Source organism: Panthera onca, chromosome A2 (assembly GCF_046562875.1).
Source record: "Panthera onca isolate mPanOnc1 chromosome A2, mPanOnc1 haplotype 2, whole genome shotgun sequence".
Taxonomy (NCBI): domain Eukaryota; kingdom Metazoa; phylum Chordata; class Mammalia; order Carnivora; family Felidae; genus Panthera; species Panthera onca.
Window position 1 is genome coordinate 26,107,068 of NC_138340.1, and position 21,517 is coordinate 26,128,584.

Consider the following 21,517-nt stretch of genomic DNA (forward strand, 5'->3'; position numbering starts at 1 on the left):
GACACAGCATGAACGGGGGAGGGGCAGAGAGAGAGGGGGAGACACAGAATCGGAAGCAAGCTCCAGGCTCTGAGCCATCAGCCCAGAGCCCGACGCGGGGCTCGAACTCGCGGACTGCGAGATCGTGACCTGAGCTGAAGTCGGACGCTTAACCGACTGAGCCACCCAGGCGCCCCAATGAGATGACTTTTAAACAGCTGCTAAGGATGGGGGCAGGTGATTAGAGGGTCCCAACTGTTAACCCTATCTCCTAACCGCCAAGGTTAGAGGAGAGGAGATGGAAGTTGAGTTAATCACTAGTGGCCAGTTATTTAATCAATCATGACAACATGTTGAGGTCTCCACAAAATTCCTTGAACTATACATTTGAGGGAGCTTTCAGGTTGGTAAACACAAGGAGGTGCTGGGAGGGTGGTGCACCTGGAAAGGGCATGGAAGCTCCACACGCCTTCTCCCATATCTTGCCATATGCATCTCTTTCACCTGGTTGTTCTTGAGTTGTAACTTTTTTTTAATTAGAAATTTTTTTTTTTAAATTTTTTGAGTGAGAGTGGGGGAGGGGCAGAAAGAGAGAGGGACAGAGGATCCAAAGCAGGCTCTGTGCTGACAGGCTGACAGCAGCAAGCCCGATGTGGGGCTCGAACCCACAAACCGCGAGATTATGACCTGATACAAAGTCAGATGCTCAACTGACTGAGTCACCCAGGCATCCCAAGTTATAGCCTTTTATTTAAAAAAAAAATTTTAAGTTTATTTATTTATTTTGAGAGGGAGTGTGTACACATGTGTCAGCAGGGGAGGAGCAGAGACAGAAGAGAGAGAATCTCAAGCAGGCTTCATGCTGTCAGTGCAGAGCTTGATACAGGGCTTGATCTCTTGAACCTGTGAGATCATGACCTGAGCTGAAAGCAAGGTTTAGACACTTAACCATCTGAACCACCCAGGCACTCTGAGTTGTAGCCTTTTCTAATAAATCAGTAATCTAGCAATTAAATGGTATTCCTGAGTTCTGTGATCCACTCTGGTTAACAATTGAATCTGAGGAGGCATTGTGAGAACCTGCAATTTATAGAATGGTCTGTTAGAAGTCCAAGTGACAACCTGGACTTGCATTTGGTGAAGTGGGGAAAGGGGACAGTCTTATGGGACTGAGCCCTTAACCTGTGGGATTTTACACGATTTCTACATAGATTGTATCAATTTTGAGTTAAATTGTAGAATATCCAGCTGGCGTGAACCCTACACGTTTGGTGACTGGACTACAGAAGTGCAAATGTGGTGGGGGGGAAAATCCCCTGTAAAAAGGCACCAGGCTCAAATAGTTTTATAGGCTTTGTTTATTTATTTATATCACACCTTCAAGGAATGAATAATCTCTGTGTTAATGCAAGAAAATAACAGCCTGAAGGAGAATTCTCAGTTTAGACTCAGAATAGTTTCTACTCTGGAGGAGTGGATACTTTTTGCCCTTAAAATATACAGTTCACTGTGATTTTAGGAAGAAATTGTTCTCTGAATTAAGATACCAAAGGGGTTTAATTTAAGCACATGGCTTCCTTTAATCTTTTCAGTGAGTTAATATTAACAGAATCTTTTGTGTCATATTAACAGGTCTGTGTCCAGACTGGGAATCCTGGGATCCACGAAAGCCTGTGGACAATGCACGGGAAGCTATGCAGCAAGCAGACGACTGGCTGGGTGTCCCACAGGTATATATACAAGCAACACCATGTCCCATGGGGCTGTTTCCATCCTCCAGCTTGTTCTGAGACTCTGTGGATGCCTCTTTCGGTGTGGCAGGCAGTCTGACATCCTCAGCCTCAGCCCTCAGAGAGTATTGCCTATGACACTCTCCCCTCTTCCTCAGTTTACCCATAATAATAGGTTCCCATTGATTTAGGTGCTTGTAGATCATTCAAAAATCTTCACAGTGCTCTGTCACATGTGGAAAATTTTCTAGTGTTTCTGCTCCAAAGATCTCAAAGACTGTATTGAGATACAAGACTGCAAATGTAGACTTTAATGATTAGGTTGAACTGTAAGAAATAGCCAATATGTGACCACTTTTTACATATTTTAGAAGTTTTTTTTAAGATTCAGTATCTTAGGGAAAGTCATAGGACTTAGAAGTTTTTTTTTAAATTTAAACCAGGATAACCTACCATTATTGGAAATTGTGGAAGAATTTGTATTGCTCCTAATCCTATCACAGGAATATGACAAGAGAACTTGGAAATTGAATAAATCTTGGGTACCATTGACAGTAGCCACATTACGTAGTTGAGGTCTTGTCTTCTAAGGTTTTTCAAGGAGGCTAAAAAACTCCCCCTGACATTTAAATACCAAGACTCCCATATTTGAAGCCCTGGTCAAGAGAACTTGTAGGTGGCCAGTGCCGTGGATGGATGACCTCACCACTGGTTACATTATGGACTAAGTAATCAGAGCCGAGTTCAGTGTATTTTGTAATAGGATCCCTTGGGAGATAGAAAATTTTGCCTGTATTTCTTTGGTTTTGACATCATGTCTCTGCTTCATGGCCCATTTCTTGGCTCTCCCACCCTCAGTAAGTGGTGTGGTATCTTTTTCATCTCCTCTTAAACCTAAAACCATCTACTTTTGACGTACATGTGATGTTGGCACTGTATAGTTGTTGAGGGAGCTGCCTGGAAGAAATGTCAAATCAATGCACATCCGACATTTTATGGAATGAGTGAAGGCAATTGTTCAAACCCAAGTAGCTGTTCTGTTGCTGGAGGATAATGATCAGTATGTTTCCTGGTGTGTGTGTGTGTGTGTGTGTGTGTGTGTGTGTGTGTGTGTGTTACTTTGGGGTGAGGGAAGCTGGGTATATATGTTATTCATCTGCATTTAGTTAACCTGGTTCATGAGACAGAGCCTTCTGTTGGTCTGAGGAGTACTGCCTTACCTTACCTCCTCAGTACCCTTACTGGGGGCAGAGAGATTTTTTGTACTGTTTAGGACTAGGTCAGGTAGTAGGCCTGAGGCTGTGATGCCTTCAAGGAGGCTACCTGCCAAGCATGGGAGTAATCTTGCTCCTAGGCTACGTGTCAGGAGAAATTAACTTCCTCCCTATTTTTTTTAACGGCTCTTAATGTATTGAAACCCATTGTCATCAGCTCAGGCCGCTCTAACAAAATACCATAGATTGGATGGTATAAACAACGGAAGTTTATTTCCCATATCTGGAGGCTAGAAGTCCAAGAGCAAGGTGCCAGCAGAGTCAGTTCTTGGTAGGGGCCCTCTTTGTGACTTGCAGACAACTGGCTTCTTGCTGTGCCCTCACATGGGAAAGAAAGAGAGGTCTGGTCTTTCCTTCTCTTAATAAGGGCACTAATCCCATCCTGGGGGCCCTATCCTCATGACCTCATCTAAACCCACTTACTTCCCTTGGGCCCCACCTCCCCATACCATTACCCGGGTGGTTAGGGCTTCAGCATGTAGCAAGACCACAGATCTAATATGTTGCTGTGTTCTCTCTCTTTTTTTTTTTTTTATTTTAAATTTTTTTTTTTAACGTTTATTTATATTTGAGACAGAGAGAGACAGAGCATGAGCAGGGGAGGGGCAGAGAGAGAGGGAGACACAGAATCTGAAACAGGCTCTGAGCCGTCAGCACAGAGCCTGACGCGGGGCTCGAACCCACGGACCGTGAGATCATGACCTGAGCCGAAGTCGGACGCCCAACCGACTGAGCCACCCAGGCGCCCCCTCTCTTTTTTTTTTATTACTATTCTTTATTGGTAGCAGAGTTAATAGAGATGCAGGCAATGGGTAGATGAGCAAAGGGAAAGGCCAGTTTATGTGCTTCTTGGTAATATGTGCAAATCCTGTGTATACTTGTTTCTTCTTTCTCCTCACTTGACACAGCTTACCCCTTCTGGAAAGTTTCCCCAGGGTAGGGGGTGAGCAGGCCTTTTTTGGAGGGTGGGTGTGCACCTCTGGAAATTACATATAGAATCGCCTGGAGGAGGGGCTCCCGGGTGGCTCAGTTGGTTAAGTGTCTGGCTCTTTGATTTCGGCTCAGGTCATAATCTCATGAACCATGGGTTCCACATTGGGCTTTGCACTGACAGCGCGGAGCCTGCTTGGGATTCTCTCTCTCTCCCTCTCTCTCTGTCCCTTCCCTGCTCGTGCACGTGTGCACGCATTCTCTCTCTCTCTCAAAATAAATAAATAAACATAAAAAAAATTGTCTGGAGGGCGTCCTCAGCTTCTGAAACGAATAATGACACCTCTAAAAGGTTAAAAACACTGACATTGGCATGTAATTTGATATAATTTCACTTAATTTAGAGGCTGACTCAATTTCTTAATGTCTATAGTGTTTGACTTGAGACATTTGCAAAAACTTTAGCGGTTATAAGTGATGTACTCTGGGTGTTCACCTACCATGCTGTTATTCTAGGTCATCACTCCTGAAGAAATTATTCACCCCGATGTGGATGAGCACTCGGTGATGACTTACCTGTCCCAGTTCCCCAAAGCCAAGCTCAAGCCAGGGGCTCCTCTGAAGCCCAAACTCAACCCGAAGAAAGCCAGGGCCTATGGCCGAGGTAAGCACTGGTCTTGCTGGGTTTGAGACTTGTCCTCTGGTCTTAGACATGATTATGTGGCTTCAGGAAGAAGGTTCTTAGAGTCAAGAATGTATAGGCTTGATCCTTGAAGACCTCCCAGGCCTCCTTTGTCAGATGCTTTTTACCTCAAAGTCCATTTGTTCACAAGCAACTTTTCTGCTTTGTGAATCTAGGCTTTAAGAAATGTTGCTGCTTTAATGTGATGGAGAATGAGTTTATTGCATTGTGACTTTAGTGCAGTAACCGTGGGATGAAGACAGGACTATTTTCCCATTTTTCATATGAGAAATCAGAGAGGCCCAATCTGCTGGGGATAGGGGGTGCAGGTGCCTGTGTCATCAGGCTGCTGATTCATTTCTCCTTTGGTCATGCTCACGCTGCTTCAGATTTCCACATGGGGAGGGAGCTATTGTGACCCCCTGACAGACACTTCCTTGCTGAGACATCCTGTTTATGATCACTGAGGCCACTGCGGGCTGCAGGACAGTGTTCTGCTCAGAATGTTATGGTGGGGTAAAGGCATGTTGAGGCATTTGGTGTTCTGGCTGCCATCTGACTTCAAGCACACCAGCTTTTTAAGAACTGTTGTGTTTCAGCCCAGGGTGGTTTCTGGTAAAGATTAGCCCCGTGAGCTACAACTTACTCCCTTTGTTATGGGGAAAGGAAGGAGTGTATTATATTTCTTAATTTTCGTAATTACAGTTGGGATCACATTTAGAGGCACAAGATATCTTGTATATCCTCTCCTAGAATCTGCGGTTCTAACCCTTCTAACAATAGTTTTCTTGAGCCCTTTGTGTGTGTGTGTGTGTGTGTGTGTGTGTGTGTGTGGTTGTCGAATTCTTGAAAATGCACTGTAGGCATTGTGACAGTTCACTCAGTACATCAGCAAGCCTCTCCTAAAAATAGGGCATCCTTTTGTATAACCAGTCTTCATTATCACAGTAAGAAAATTAACAATTTCATATCAACTAATATCCAGTTTATGTGAAAATTTCCCTATTGTCCTAAAATTGTCTGTCATAGTTTTTGCTGTTTTATAAACCAAGATCTGATTAAGATTCACTACAGGGGCACTTCGGTGGTTTAGTCAGTTAGGGTCATGATCTCAGATTTCATGAGATTGAGCCCCATGTTGGGCTTTGTACTGATAGCACAGAGCCTGCTTGAGATTCTCAGTCCCTCTCTCTGTCTGTGCCCTCCCTGCATGTGTGTGCTGTCTCTCCAAAGAAAGTAATAATAAACTTAAAAAAGATTGACTTACTAATTTTGTTGTTTCTTTAGACTCTTTTTAAAGAAATGTTGTTGTTTTTTTTTTTATTTTGAGAGAGAGAAGGAGAGCATGAGCATGGGAGGGGCAGAGGGAAAGAGAGAGAAAGAGGGAGAGAGAGAATTCCAAGGAGGCTCTGCACTGAGTGCGGGACCTGATCTCACAACCATGAGATCGTGACCTGAGCTGAAATCAGGTGTCGGACTCTTAACTGACTGAGCCACCCAGGTGCCTGTAGACTTTTTAAATCTAGAATAGCTTCCCTTAAAAAAATTTTTTTTATGTATAACATCGACTTCCTGAAGAGTGCAAAGCACTTGTCTTGTAACAAGATGTTCCATACACTCATTCCCTTTGAAAATATCATTTCCCTACTTGGTGTCAGCTTAGTCTTAAGGTGACCAAGGGCCAGGGCAGTGGTGCTGTGTGCAGTTCTCAATCTTAGTGGTCAGGTTCTTATCTGTTTAGCATGATTTAGAACACCAGAGAGACCCTGATAGTTCTGGAACAAACCAACTTGCCTTTTGAGGTTCCTTTTGACATCGAGGTGGCACTGTGCAATCATTTGTGCATTTGTGTGTATAGGGACTGGGCACTTTGTTTGAAGCCCTTTCCGGATGTGCATTCACTTGAAGGTTGGCTTGTCTGTGCTTGTTTTTTTTTTGTTTTGTTTTGGTTTTTTTACTGTTTATGTATTTTAGAGACAGAGCACGAGCGGGGGAGGGGCAGAGAGAGCCAGAGACAGAATCTGAAGCAGACTGCAGGCTCTGAGCCATCAGCACAGAGCCTGATGTGGGGTTTGAACCCACGAACCATGAGATCATGACCTGAGCCGAAGTTGGACGCTCAACCAACTGAGCCACCCATAAGCCCCTGTCCATGCTTGTTTTAAAAGTGCTTTCCCTAAAGCATAATGAAGGGTGGTGGCTAGAATAAGGAATCTCTGATTTTCAAGGTCATGCTTCTTTAATAGCAAAAAAGCTTCAAACAGCAAAGTAAATCTCTTGTTGACAAAATTGGTCAAATGGATTGAATTTAATCAAGGCATAAAATGCTTGTTTGAGGTCACCTTATCACTGGCTGTCCAGTTTCCCCATTGTTAATGTGAAACGGTTTCCTTTCACGATGCTGTTTTCTAGAAAATGACTATTTGCTACAGTTCAGGAATGTAGCTAGTCATTGCCATTTCCTTCATCTGCTTTTTTTTTTTAAAGATTTTATTATTTAAAAAAATTTTAATGTTTATTTTTGACAGAGAGAGAGAGAAAGAGAGAGACAGAGCATGAGCGGGGGAGGGGCAGAGAGAGGGAGACACAGAATCCAAAGCAGGGTCCAGGCTCTGAGCCGTCAGCCCAGAGCCTGACGCGGGGCTCGAACTCACGGACTGCAAGATCATGACCTGAGCCAAAGTCGGGTGCTCAACCGACTAAGCCACCCAAGCACCCCTTAAGATTTTATTTTTAAGTAATCATCCGACAGGGAGCTCCAACTCACAACCCTGAGATCAAGAGTTGCATGTTCTACCTGTTGACCAGCCAGGTGCCCCTGATCTGCCTTTTAAAAATTTTATTTTATTTTTTATTTATTTATTTTTTAAGGTTTATTTATTTCTCAGAGAGAGAGAGAGAGAGAGAGAGAGAGCGAGCGTGCACGCACAAGTAGGGGAGGGGCAGAGAAAGAGGGAGACACAGAATCTGAAGCAGGCTCCAGGCTCTGACCTGTCAGCACAGAGCTTGAACTCGTGAGCTGCGAGATTATGACCTGAGCCAAAGTCGGATGCTTAACCAACTGAGCCATCCAGGCACCCTGATCTGCCTTTTTTAACATTTTCTGTCCTTGTGGAGAAAACGCACCTTAAAAAAAATATATATGTACACACATACATGTATGTATTCATAGGTATATATTTTTTGCATTTTTTTGTTGTGGTAAAATATACATAAGATAACATTCCCTATGTTAACTGTTTTAAAATGTACCATTTAGTGACATCAAGTACATTCACCGTGTTGTACAACTGTCTCTACCATCCATTTCCAGAATGTTTTTATCTTTCCAGACTGAAACTCTATACCTGTTAAACTATAGCTCCCCATTTCCCCCTCCCCCATCTCCTGGAAACCTCCATTCTCCCTTCTGTCTCTATGAATTTGCCGACTCTGGGTACCTCATGTAAGTGGAATCATAAAATATTTGTACTTTTGTGTCTGGCTTACTTCACTTAGTAAAATGTTTTCAGTGTTCACCCATGTCATGGCATGTGTTAGAATTTCATTCATTTTTAAAGCTCAATGTATATACCCCACGTATATACCACATGCTTTATCCATGCTTCCGACAACAGACATGTGAATTGCTTCCACCTTTAGCTACTGTGAATAATACGGCTGTGAACGTGCGTGTGCAGGTATCTGAATCCCCGCTTTCAGTTTTTGGGTGTGTACCTAAAAGTGGAATTTGTGGATTGTACAAGAATTCTGTGTCTGTTTTTTCTCTTGTTATCAGTAGGAGGGCCAAGTGTCATTTTGGGCAACAGAGCCACACATCAGGCCACATGGGTAGAGCCTTAAGATTTTATCTTTGTCCTGTGGTGAGACCGAGGGCAGGGGCAGTTTTCTTTCTCTCTTGTGTGGCCACATTGCTTCATTTTTGCCTAGTGAACCAAAGTATAGAGAACACTTCATCTTCTAGTTTCTAAAAGGATTGAGAGTGTTTTTGTTTTGTTTTGTTTTTTAATTTTATCTCTTGGACGTTGGCCAAATTGCAGTTACCAGCCGGTTGGCACTTGCAGATCTTACTCACTGAGACCCATTCACTGAAAGGATAGAGGGCTGGAGTGAGGCAAACTTACAGTCACAAACAGATCTTTGTGGTGGGCTTGCTTACGGGGTTAGGTATGTTGAAAGCATGCATCCGTGAGCTAAGCGGAAACCTCTCTTGAAACCCATGTTCTGAGTAAAGCATTCACTGCAGAGCAAGCCTTAAGCGCCCTTGTGAGGAGTCTGGGGGAATGATTGTGTCCTTACAGTTAGCACAGCTGTGAGAGAGTTCACAGAGGCTGGGTGGGGTTCAGCCTCCTGACCAACCATAGTTATTAGCCAAGGTGGGCCAACCCAAGCCCAGCCTTGGGTAAGTAGCAGAGTAAATGATTTCTCAGGCTGTTGGAATCAGATGGACTAGGTATTTGTGCATATCTTAAGTGCGTATTTATGCATTAAGTGACCTGATCATTACATACATTCTAAGCGAAAGAAGAATGTAGAACATAAAAATTGAAAACCCTGCTTCCCAACTGCTAATCCCATTCTTTCCTTCAAGGTCCGAGGTATTTCTTTCCTGCCTTTTTTCTGTGCCAAAATGAATTCCAACTATGTAGCTTCTTCAGTTTGCGTTTTTTTTTTTTTAATTGTTTTGAAGCTTATTCATTTTTGAGAGACAGAGTGTGAGTCAGGGAGGGGCAGAGAGAGAGAGGGAGACACAGAATTCAAAGCAGGCTCCAGGCTCTGATCTGTGAGCACAGAGCCTGACAGGGGGCTCAAACTCACGAATGGTGAGATCATGACTGGAGCCAAAGTTGGACACTTAGCCAACTGAGCCACCAAAGCACCCCTTAAAATCATCGGAAGCCCAAAACATAATGAGCAATAGCAGTTGGTAGATCTTACAAATATCTTAAAAATATTGAACAGGCTGCCAGAACCCAAGGCAGAAAATAGCAAAGTGGAATGACTTTGGGGTTAATAAATACAATCTTTTTTTTTTAAAGGTATATAACAGAATATTAGCAAATAGTTTGCAATATATGATAAGAATTATTGAGCATGATCAAGCAGAGTTTGTTCCAGGGATGCAAGGCTGGCACACTATTAGAAAATCAGTCAAAACAATCTACTACCAGGGCACCTGGGTGGCTCAGATGGTTAAGCATCTGACTCTTGATTTTAGCTCAGGTCATGATCTCATGGTTGGTGAGATCAAGCCCTGATTTGAGCTCTGCGCTGACATCACAGAGCCTGCTTGGGATTCTGTCTCTCCCTCTGTCTCCATCACTCCCTCTGTTCAAGCAAGTGCATGCACGCATGCTCTCTCCCTCTCTCTCTCAAAATAAATAAACATCAAATAAAAAATCTACTACCGTAACAGGCCATAAAGAAGGAAAATCACAGGGTCACATCAATTGATACAGAAAAAGCATTTGACAACATTCAACAGGAATCCATGATAAGAACTCAGAAAGGGGTGCCTGGGTGTCTCAGTTGAGTGTCTGACTCAGGCCATGATCTCAGCTGGGATCCAGCCCTGTCAGGCGCTGTGCCTTCCCATAAAAGGGAAAATATAATACGTTGGACTTCACCAAAATTAAGAACATAAAAAATGTCATGAAGTGTGGCCTGTGCCTTGAAGTCTTGGCATGGCACATGAAGATTGGACTGTGTTGTTGAAGCTTTCTTACAGTGAAGGCACACTCCTGGATGACTCCACTCTCTTGGAAGACAAGTGCCCTTAGCCTCCACCCTGCAGGCCACGTAGACACCATCTCAAACAGAACTCAAAATGCTGTGGAGACAATGATTGGACTTTACTTTTAAAAACTATTTATTTATTATTTAGATTATTTTATTTTATAATTTTATTTTATTATTTCCTAGAGAAAGAGAGAGTGAGTGAACGAGGGGCAGAGAGAGAAAGAGAGAGAGACAGAGAGAGAAGCCCATGCAGGCTCTGCACTGTTAGCACAGAGCCCGAAGTGGAGCTTGAGCTCACCCAAAGTGGGGCTTGAGCTCACTTGATGTGGGGCTTGTACTCATGAACTATCAAATTATAACCTGTTCCAAAGTCAGATACTTAACTGACTGAGCCACACAGGTGCCCCACTTTAAAAACTTTTTAGAACAATTTAAAACTTTTTGTAGTTAAGAGAACAAGAAGACAAACTTAAGGCCAGGAGAAAATATTTGGGAGCCACATATCCAACAAAGACCTAGTATCTAGAATAAAGAAGGAACTCTCAAAACTCAGTCGTAAAAAGAATCCAATTATGAAATGGGCGAAAGATGTGAACAGACATTTCACTGAAGGGTGTGTACAAATGGGAAAGAAGCACATGAAAAGATGGTCAGTATCATTGGCCATAAGAGAAATGCAAACTAAAACCATTACACATCTATCAAAGTGGCTAAAATAGAAAGTAATGATAATACCAGATGCTGGCAAAGATGCAGAGAAAGCAGATCTAGAGCACTCATCCATTGCTGGTGGGAATGTAAAATGGTGCAAGCACTCTAGAACACAGTGGGGGTAGTTTCTTAAAAAGAACTAAACTTGTAACTACCATACAACTCAGCAATTGCACTCCTTGGCATTTATCCCAGAGGAATGAAAGCCTATGTTCATATACAACCCTGTACACTAATGTTTATAGCAGCTTTATCAGCAATAGACAACTGGAAACAACCCAAATGTCCTTCAGTGGGTAGATGGTTAAACAAATGGTGGTACATTCATATCATGGAATATAACTCAGCAATAAAAGAACAAACTATTGATACAGGCACCAACCTGGATGAATCTACAGAAAATCATGCTTAGTAGAAAAATCCAACCCCAAAAGATTACATGATGTGTGATTTCATTTATATAACATTCTAGAAATGATAAAATTATAGAGATAGAGAACAGATTAGTGGTTGTTAGGGTGGGAAGAGGGTGGGGTAGGAAGGGAGTGGGTATGGCGATGAGAGGGCAGCAACATGAAGGATCCCTGTGGGGATGGAAATGTTCTCTGTCTTGACTGTGTCAAGCTCAGGACTCTTGTGATACTGTAGTAGAGTTTTGTACAATGTAACATTTGGGGAACTGGATAAAAGGTATTATTTCTTTCACCTGCAGGTGCGTATCTCAAATTATTTTGCTCAGTCATCTCAAAATAAATAGTTTATTTAAAAAAATAATGATTGAATGCAATTTTTAAGCCTTTCAAGCAATACACAATTGTCTTTAGTGAAAAATGAGCTCTTCTCCTATACCTCATTCCTCCTTCCCCCGTGTCACCTCCCTCAGGGCAAACCCCACTGGTAGTTACTATGTTCATTTTTCATAGTTGTAGAGACTTCTACTGAATTTCTCTCAATATTTCAGAATTGGATATCACTTAAATAACAAGGACAAAATTAGGGCTTTTGACCTGTTTGATAATCCTTGTCACAGATGTTCTTATATGGTAGCTACAGGCTTGGGTCCCATCTCTCAGTTCCCGCAGAAGGAACAGAACAAGGGAACACTGTGGGTAATGGCCTATGTCAAGGCCCCCACCTAACTTGTAATGTGCTTCTGTAAACCTGACAGGAATCGAGCCTACTGGAAACATGGTAAAGCAGCCAGCCAAGTTCACTGTGGACACCATCAGTGCCGGGCAAGGAGACGTGATGGTGTTTGTTGAGGACCCAGAAGGGAACAAAGAGGAGGTATGTTGGAAGACGCTGCCACTCCATGGAACTTTTGGGGCTGTGACAGGGCCAGGGACTGTGCATTCATTTTCTAAGAGGATCCTGTGGCTTAGAGCAGTCAGAGTAATTGTCTCAGGACTATGCCTTGAAACGTAATAGAAATCAATACCCAAGGACACAGTGTTTAATAAAATAAGGGATACTTTGGATTTAGCAAAGGCCTTGTAAATTGAAGTTTCAGATGCTCAAGACCAGAATAACAACAATACTGATGCAGTACAATACAGCCACATACTGTTGCTTTACTCTCTTCCGAGACTGACTATCCTTGGTTCCTACCTCAGGGCCTTTGCCCATACTGTTCCTTCTATTTATCTTCTTAACACTGGATTTTATTCCTGGTGCTTAGCACCATCTGAAATTCTACACTTACTGGTATATTGTCTGTTTCTCCCACTGACGCAGGGACTGTGCCCGATTTATTTTTGGTATCTGACACTAGGCCTGGCATTTCATATACTCTTTTTTTCTTTTTTTAATGTTTATTTATTTTTGAGAGAGAGAGACCAAGAGAAAGACAGACACAGAGTGTGGGTAGGGGAAGGTCAGAGAGAGAGGGAGACAGAATCTAAAGCAGGCTCCAGGCTCCAAGCTGTCAGCACAGAGCCTGATGCGAAGCTTGAGCCCACAAACCAGGAGACCGTGCCCTGAGCCAAAGTTGTATGCTTAACCAGATGAGCCACCCAGGCGCCCCCATAAACTCTTAATAATTACTGGACCAATAAAGGTTTAAGTTACTCGCTTTATGGTCCGTCTCATCTAGTGAGTTCCAGCCCTGAGACAGTGGAGAGTTAGGACTTGGGTATACATTTGGGCTACGTGACCTTGTTTCTGTGACTTTAGGCTGCTTCTTTCCTGGGGCATCCTTTAGAAGTGATGGTGCAGGAAATCGCCAGGACAGGGTCTTCACCTGGCACCTTGTGGCAGGGCCTTGGCTGGCATAGCATACTTTTACTGACACCCATCGCCTTCTCTAACTATTGCTCATTTTCTGTCCTAGGCACAAGTGACTCCAGACAGTGACAAGAACAAGACATACTCTGTGGAGTATCTGCCCAAGGTCACCGGGCTGCACAAAGTAAGATGAGGTGTTCTGGCTGTTGCTTTGACTGCTCTTCTGGGCTTGTTTCAATATGTGTCTCTTAGGAAGGTTGAATTCTACTAGGTTCTTTGCAATGTCTTAAGATTTTTTAAACTCCATCTGGGTGACAAGTGGTTGTAGCTGCATGCCTGGAGTATAGATGCTAAGCTGTGGGTTCTTTATCTTTAATGCTTCCTTAAGTACTCCTCTTTGGGGTGCTCCAGAGCATCTATAAGTATTGGGGCTTAAGTGTGGAGAAGGCCAGTTGAATGTAGTCAAAGCCAGTGTCCCAGTCATGCACCTGGAAAAATGCTGGGGGTCTGGTCCCCAGGTTCTTCGTCTCAGCAACATTTTGAGTTCTATTTGAGTGGGTGTCCGGTTGGCCTATAGGACAGGAGCCAAGGGAGCCTTGCAAGAGAGTAGGGTGACCCAAGAGTGTGCCTTTCCTTGAAAGAAAGCCTTCAACAGCACACATGGGCCTATCCCTGTGTACCATGCTAATATTTTGAGACCTGGACCATACTTACTACCTTGGTTGTTAGTGAATTCACCTGGAATCATGGCTATAGATTTTTCTTACACCTTTAGGATATCACAAATTTAGGAGAAAAAAAATCTTGAAGGGAGCATTTATGATGTAATTAATTCTGTCAATTCATATGAAACCCAACTCCATGCCCCTTCAAATTTAAAAGATGAGAGCTCCAACCCAAATTTTATTTTATTTTTTATTTTTACTTTTTAAATTTTGTTTTTAATGTTTATTTATTTTTGAGAGAAGAGAGAGAGACACAGAGCATGAGCAGGGAGGGGCAGAGAGAGAGGAGACACAGAATCTGAAGCAGGCTTCAGGCTCTGAGCTGTCAGCACAGAGCCTGATTCGGGGCTCGAACCCATGAGCTGTGAGATCATGACCTGAGCTGAAGTCGGACACCCAACTGACTGAACCACCCAGGCACCCCCAACTCAAATTTTAAATGAAAATCTATACTGTATCTCAAATTTATGTATCTGAGAGTGATTTTTGGTTCCATGAAAAATATTTTGACTCTGGGTTTGAAATCCTGGAACTATACCTTGTACCACTAGGGGGGTCAGTGGCCCCTTCTGCAGCTGCCTTCAAGGGTCCCATGTCTACAGATTCAAGTATAAGTATTTGTTCATATCCTATTATATTGGCTAGCCATAACTGATGTAAGCATTTTTAGTTTGCTGAAAGCATGATGTCCTAGGCCCAGCCTTGTGGCCGATGGAGCCAGGTGGGAGTCCCATTCAAGTTGCTTAACCAGGGCCTCTGGTTCCAGCCACCTTTGTATGTATAGTTAGGAGGATGGAAGAGAAGATTGTTAATGCATGTGGCTTCATATGGTGGTCTCCCTGGGCAGGGAGAAGTGACTATATCTCATCTATCTGTCACCCGCAGGTTACAGTCCTCTTTGCAGGACAGCACATCTCCAAGAGCCCATTTGAAGTGAATGTTGACAAGGCGCAGGGAGATGCCAGTAAAGTCACTGCCAAAGGCCCAGGCTTGGAAACTGCTGGAAACATCGCCAATAAGCCCACCTACTTTGACATCTACACAGCAGGTATTGTGGACCAGGCTTTCTTCTGGAGTCTGAGATGATTCTCAGGAGCCCCAAAGGTTTGGGATGCCTGACCTTTTGTCTTTTCAAACAACCAACAACAAAAGTGCCTTTTTCCACGTGTGTTGGTTATGTTTATAGATTTTCCTAAAAAATTTTTTTTACATTTATTTATTTTTGAGAGACAGAGAGTGAGCAGAGGAGGGGCAGAGAGAGAGGGAGACACAGAATCTGAAGCAGGCTCCAGGCTCTGAGCAAGCTGTCCGCACAGGGCCCGATGTGGGGCTCGAATTCATGAACTGTGAGATCATGACCTGAGCTGAAGTCGGACACTCAACCGACTGAGCCACCCAGGTGCCCCATGTATTTATAGATTTTTCTAAAACAGCTTTTCTTCTTTAAGATCTTACACTCAAGCTTGACTTTAGTTATTAATTATCAGGTAACTTCTGCACACATTTCTGACTTGAATAACCGTTGCAAAGAAACTAAGTTTTGAGAATCATCTGCTAGACCAAATTCTATGCAAGGCCAGTGTGGGGGCTGATGGGGAGGAATAAGGATAAGGTGGGGAGGATAAGACACGATTCTTGGAACATCACTTTCTTTTCAGTGTAGAAAACTTAGAAAATACGGAATGGGAGAAAAGGAAAGTTTATGACCCTCCTCCCCCAACCAGAAAACAGTTGTTTGCGTCTTGGCGTGGACTTTGACCTTCAGAGTACCTGTCTCCTTCGGTCTCCATCTTGTACCTGAGCTCATCCATAGTGAGTGTTCTGACAAGGTGACCTGGGCTCACAGAATGCTTGTTCTCTCCTAGGTGCCGGTGTGGGTGACATTGGTGTTGAAGTGGAGGATCCCCAGGGGAAGAACACTGTGGAATTACTGGTGGAAGACAAAGGAAACCAGGTGTATAGATGTGTGTACAAACCAGTACAGCCTGGCCCCCATGTGGTCAAGGTCTCCTTTGCTGGGGACACCATTCCCAAGAGTCCCTTCGTTGTACAGGTTGGGGAAGGTGAGTGCTGGGGTGGCCAAATATATCTGCTTCTGGCATTGAGGCTGACGGTGTGCACAGCTGGGCTCCGAGGCCAGGGGTGTAGTGGGGGCCACACTAGACTCGCACTGTCCCCTTTCTGCCAGGTCCCCTTTGGTGGGAAGTGGCTTGCTTTGTCCTCAAGATATTAATATAACATCTTATTGTGAGCTGTGCGCTGACCTAAGTGCTTCACTTGTATTAACGCATTCAGTCCTCCCCAAAACACTCGTGTCGGAGGGTCGTCACTGAGAGATGCAGGACTGAGGCCATTTGGGCAGTTGGTGTCTGTGGCTGAGGTTAGCACCTGTGGCACTACTGGTGCCCTGTGGCCTCCACTGCTTGGCCTTTACTGGCCGTCAGGCACTTAGCATGACTGCATCTAATCATCACACCAACCAGTGTGTTTCAGGTGCTAAAATTATCTCCAGTTTTCAGGTGGAGACACTGAGGTTTGGATAACATAAAGTATCAGTGAGTACAGACTAGGCATCAGTAGAAGTAGAACTCAGGTTTCTTTTGACCCCTTACCCATGCTGCTAAACCCCTTCTGCAGCCAGGGCATGCTTTTTTCTCTAACGTCAGATCCCTTTCCTTCTGACTTTGTTGTTCTTTTGTTTTGTTTTGTTTTCCAACTCTGTTGCCTTTTCTAACCAATACTTGCCTTTCCTGTTCTGTCCTCTGCATCTGCATCCGTAGAACTGGCTTCTTCTCTGAATCCTACCTCTGGGTCAGCCTGGACCCCGAAGCTGTTGGCTTCCTAACTGAGAGCACTGGGCCAGAGGCATCTTGCTGGGTAAGGGCTGGTTGAATGGGACTTCCATGCCAGTTCCCTGTGCTACCTGCACACGTTAGCTGGGCCTGTGCTGTTTGTGACCTCAAGACGTGACAGTGTGGGGGTCACTGTTACTTGTCTAGCTGGACCCCAAACCTGCTCTCTAGGTACATTGAAACATGTCTAAGACATCTCAAAATGGTGGAGGACCTGGTGGTTTCTTTCAAACTCTTTAGCTCCATTTAGTGTTTATATGAACTGAGCAGTTACCCTTTTGATGTTGAGACTATTACCCGCGTTCAGAATTTCCATGAGTGTTTGGCTGTTTTTTTTAAGACACATAAAAACCCTCCGGGGGAAGTCCTGTCATCCTGTTGTGACTTATTTCTGGTATGACCGACTTTTCTCCTTTTGACAAAGGAAAAAAAACAAGACTGACATATTCATAAATAAAAGTCTCTTTGACATATGCAGGAAAGAATTTTTAACAGCTTTCCTGTTCTAATATTGTTTTCTGATTCCCTCTCACTTGTGGACTACATTTTTCACCTTGCATATCCATCCATCACTTGTACTATTTAGTATTTAATTGATAGAGTTTTTCTTTTGATGTACTCACCTTTCCACTACTTAACTGATTTCATATAAAAAAAGAATCTTCATCCCGTTTTCACAATGGAAAACCAGTGTCACTTGCCATAAAGTGTGGCCATAAAACTTATGTTCATCCATAAACCAGCTAAAATAGTCTCCAACTCCTAGGATATAGGTATATCTTTTCGGGAAGCAGTTGTTTGCCAAATAGCCAGCTGAGAACATTGCAAGGTGGAGGCGCCAGAGGAGGAATTCTCTTCCTTCTATGCAGTAAAGAGTTTCATCCTCTGGAGTCTATGATCTCACTTCTAGCATATAGAGAACTACCAAATGTGCAGTGTCAGATTTGGAAAGGAAAAGCTACTTAATAAACAACAATGGACATTTTGCCCATTGCTTTCTCTTTTCTATACATAAAAGGGTTGCCCAAGTTGGCAAAGAATTCCTAGGGTACAAGGATGCATTTTATCAACCATGGGACAGTAGTTTTGTGGGCCTGTCATGTAAGAAGTACCAGAAACTACCTTGGTCCTTAATTTTTAGACATCTGACTTCAGGTTTTTTAAACTAGATCCAGAAATCAAATGGAGAGTGGCGTTTACTGCTAATTGTTGCATTTATAGCCACCCACATTCTGATTACCTGGTGACAGCACTCAAATATTTGTCTGCCATGGCCAGGGTGGGGTTGAATGGGTCTCTTTTTGAGTTGTCCTCTGGCTCTTCATGCGGAAGACGATCACATTTCGACTTTAAGAAATGGCTGATCTGAAGTTGGGATCGTGGTCAGATGTTTTCAAGTGCTACATTTTTCAAATAGACTTGAAAAAGTTTGGTCTTCCCAATTACTGGGCCCTTGAGTATGGCAATGAGATTTAACTCTCCTTCACTACCGAGAGGATAAATGCCAGGATTCAGCGGGTTCCAGGAGCTCAGCAAATGCATGCTGTGCTTCTCCTTCTTTCTGTGCCAAAGTAACTGCCCCCCTGCCCCCACGCCCCTACCGTCCCTCTGCGGTGTGGCTGGACAAAGTTATGTTGTGTCCTTATTTGCTAGCCTGGTGTGTTCCCTGAACGGGACCCTTGGCCTCAGGCAACTGCTACAGGCGCTCTGTGCAGAGCAAACATTTTCTTGGCGGGTGGCTCCAAGTTACCTTGGCTTGCTCAACTCTAGTGAATGAAAGGTTGAATTGATGTCAAAACTGTGTTTGCAGCCTGTAGTCCAAACGCCTGCCGGGCCAGTGGCCGAGGCCTGCAGCCCAAAGGCATCCGCATCCGGGAGACTGCAGACTTCAAGGTTGATACCAAAGCTGCTGGAAGCGGAGAACTCGGTGTGACTGTGAAGGGTCCTAGTAAGTGCTGCTTTGTTTCCTCATCTCAGGTGTGACTTTGGCTGGCTTTGCAGCCATAGCATATGGATTTCATCCCACAGCCGGTTTTGATTGATCCCAGAGAGCTATGTCAAAGAGTTGAGGCAATCTGGGCTCCATGGGGATCGGTTGATTAGTTACGTCTACCCTGGATACAGGTGGGAACAGTGGTAGCTTGTCCGCCTCACATATTAAGGCTTCTGGGAAAAGAAAAAGCAGTGATGCAATAGAGTTTGAGAAGTGCTTTCCTTGGAATGACAACCTGAAGTGGCTTATTTTTTATTTGAGGAAACCTAGGCTCAAGAGAAAGGGTCTTGCCCAAGGTCACACAGCTCATAAGCATCTGGGCTGGAATTCAAGCGCAGTCTCTAAAGCCAGTAATTTTCCCACTACAGGTTACATTTTATAGATGATGAAATTATGCCAAGTACCTAATTACTATGATCAGTGCTTATAGAAGGAGAATAAAATTCCCCTAAGATTAAGTTTTCTTTGTAGATAACTGCTGTTCATGGAGGGGTGGGTTGCACTCTGCAACTCATTCTTCCTCCCTTTTTGGGGAGGGAGACCGCAGACACAAGGTCAGGTGTCTGCTCTGCCTGTGTTTTCCCCTGCCGCAGATAAGCAGCTCTCCATTGCTGGCTGCAGGTGTAGCAGCCCTCAGTGGGAATGTGAACTTCCTATGCCAAGGTTTCTCCCACCCTCTGTGTTCCCAACAGGCTGGGGCAGGAGTGTTCTGAGCTCCAGGAGGTTAATATTTGATCTCAGAGCACCAAGCTGTGAGGAGGGCTGTGCTCTAAGGGTGGCCAAGGTTCTAGACTGCCCAGACCTGGAGCCAACCTACTCTGGGGCTGCCCTCCTTGCTGGCTTGTTGCTACAGGAGCCAAGGAGGCATTTTCTCTGACCTTGGATTCTCGCTTGACTAAGTGGCTTTCCCAGCCAAACCTCAGGGCTCAACATAAAACAAGTTCCTACCTGATGGCTCAGTCTGGAGTTTGTGGTGCAGCATCTAAAACCTGTCCTCTTGTGGAGAGCATACAGGAACTTTCTCACTTTTGTCATCCAGCTTTGAAAAAAGATGTGTGAGGGCAGTAATTTATGCCAGAAATTCATGCCAAATACTCCTAAGGGTTCTGTCCCTCCTCAGTTTTGTGAGAGGCTAAGATAGCTACTAGCTATGATCGTTAAGGAAAATTGAGATAGGACTAGATTTGTCTGAATATAGTCCCAGGAGGTCCAGGACCTTGTGGCCTTCTTTTAGCTCAGCGAGCCTACTAATGCCGTTTAGCTGGGAAGTCTTCCTTTTCCCCACACTTTGAGGCAGAAATGGATCTATTTTTAGGCTTGGATTAATCTCCTAGGTTTTGAGGGTCTCACACTCTGAGGCAGCCCACTTCGTTTCCCTCTGTGGCTTATGTCTTGTAGATATTGCTGTCTTTCTGCTCTCGTCTTTTGGATGCTTGTTCTGAGCCTGGAATTGCATTGGAAAGATGGTGTGCTTTCTTCCCACAGAGGGTCTGGAGGAGCTGGTGAAACAGAAAGGCTTTCTGGATGGAGTCTATGCATTTGAGTATTACCCCAGCACCCCGGGGAAATACAGCATTGCCATCACGTGGGGGGGACACCACATTCCAAAGAGGTGAGTCTCCAGCCGGAGTTGCGTCTTCTCTGGAGGCGTGCTTAGTCCAGGGAAAGAGATCTGCTTTGTTGAAAACTTTTTTTTTTCCTCATAGCAGCACACAGACATTTGGCCTATTCTCAAAAACAGCAGAAAGTCACTGTGGTTTCGGCTGCCTTGCTTTAAATCAAATGCTGGTGGTTTGGGGCTGGTGGAGGGCGGGGGGTGGGGGAAGCAGGGAAGTCAGAAGGAGCAGTAATAGAGAGCAAATGGGCTGTGTGTCTATATACCCTTATATAAACTAAGATTCTCTTTCTTTCAATGTGTGCCTCTGTTCAGGAATGCCATGGGGGTAAAGTCTGCCATGGTTTACATTAAAATTCTCTACGTGAGTGCAGTCAGGAGCCAAGGGACGCAGACTCCAGCTTTGTCTTGTGGGCATCACAATTACCCTCCCCTGTTCATGTGTTTTCCAGCTTTCCTAGGGGCAACTTTAAACTCTGAATAAATTCCATTTACCTTAAGAAATATCTGGGCATTACAGGGTTCTGAGAATCTAAGCAAACTTTTTTTTTTAAGTTTATTTATTTATGCAATCGCCACCCCCAGCATGGGGCTCAAATGAGCCCCGTGTTCTACTGACTGAGCCAGCCAGGCACCTCTCTAAGCAAACTTTCTTTTTTTTTACTCTCCCATATCAAAGTTAAAGCATATTCATTCATGTAGGAGATAAAGCCTATTCAACCTAGTTTTCTTCTTATAAGCAGGATCTAGAGAAGTATGCTGTCTCTTACCATCCAGAGCTCACAGTCTGGTGAGGTCTACATTCAAGGGTGAATGATCAGAAGGATATTGCAAGGCAGTGTGTCTTGAGTGCCTACCCAGTGGCCACCTGAGTGCCCCGAGGCAGCCACAGTCCTTTATATTGTTGACATAACAATGACCGTGGGGGCACCTGTGTGGAGGAAGGGGTTGGCTAGATAGACATTGGGACTGTAGGTAAAAGGAGTGGAAAAAATATGTGCAAACAACTTATGGCTGTTTGTAGTCTCTTCTTTGTTCTTCTTTAATGCTTTTTCTGTTCCTTT

The 21,517-nt window shown here is 44.0% G+C and overlaps 1 protein-coding gene and 1 long non-coding RNA gene across 5 annotated transcripts in view; one reads left to right on the forward strand and one right to left on the reverse strand.

The window, feature by feature from the left end:
• The window catches only part of FLNB (filamin B), a 142,666-nt gene that overhangs the window by 58,200 nt on the left and 62,949 nt on the right, over positions 1 to 21,517 (forward strand). For all 4 annotated transcript variants that reach the window (XM_060631394.3, XM_060631395.3, XM_060631396.3 and 1 more), the window contains exons 3-10: positions 1,612 to 1,709; positions 4,430 to 4,577; positions 12,214 to 12,332; positions 13,375 to 13,452; positions 14,879 to 15,041; positions 15,859 to 16,056; positions 18,656 to 18,793; positions 20,324 to 20,450. In XM_060631394.3, coding sequence (XP_060487377.2) covers positions 1,612 to 1,709; positions 4,430 to 4,577; positions 12,214 to 12,332; positions 13,375 to 13,452; positions 14,879 to 15,041; positions 15,859 to 16,056; positions 18,656 to 18,793; positions 20,324 to 20,450 — 1,069 coding nt within the window. The remainder of the gene's footprint in view (positions 1 to 1,611; positions 1,710 to 4,429; positions 4,578 to 12,213; positions 12,333 to 13,374; positions 13,453 to 14,878; positions 15,042 to 15,858; positions 16,057 to 18,655; positions 18,794 to 20,323; positions 20,451 to 21,517) is intronic.
• Positions 15,674 to 21,511, reverse strand: LOC132678690 (uncharacterized). The gene is made up of 2 exons (XR_009609717.2): positions 21,224 to 21,511; positions 15,674 to 15,923 (listed from the first exon to the last, which is right to left on the reverse strand). It is a non-coding gene; the product is annotated as an uncharacterized LOC132678690 (long non-coding RNA).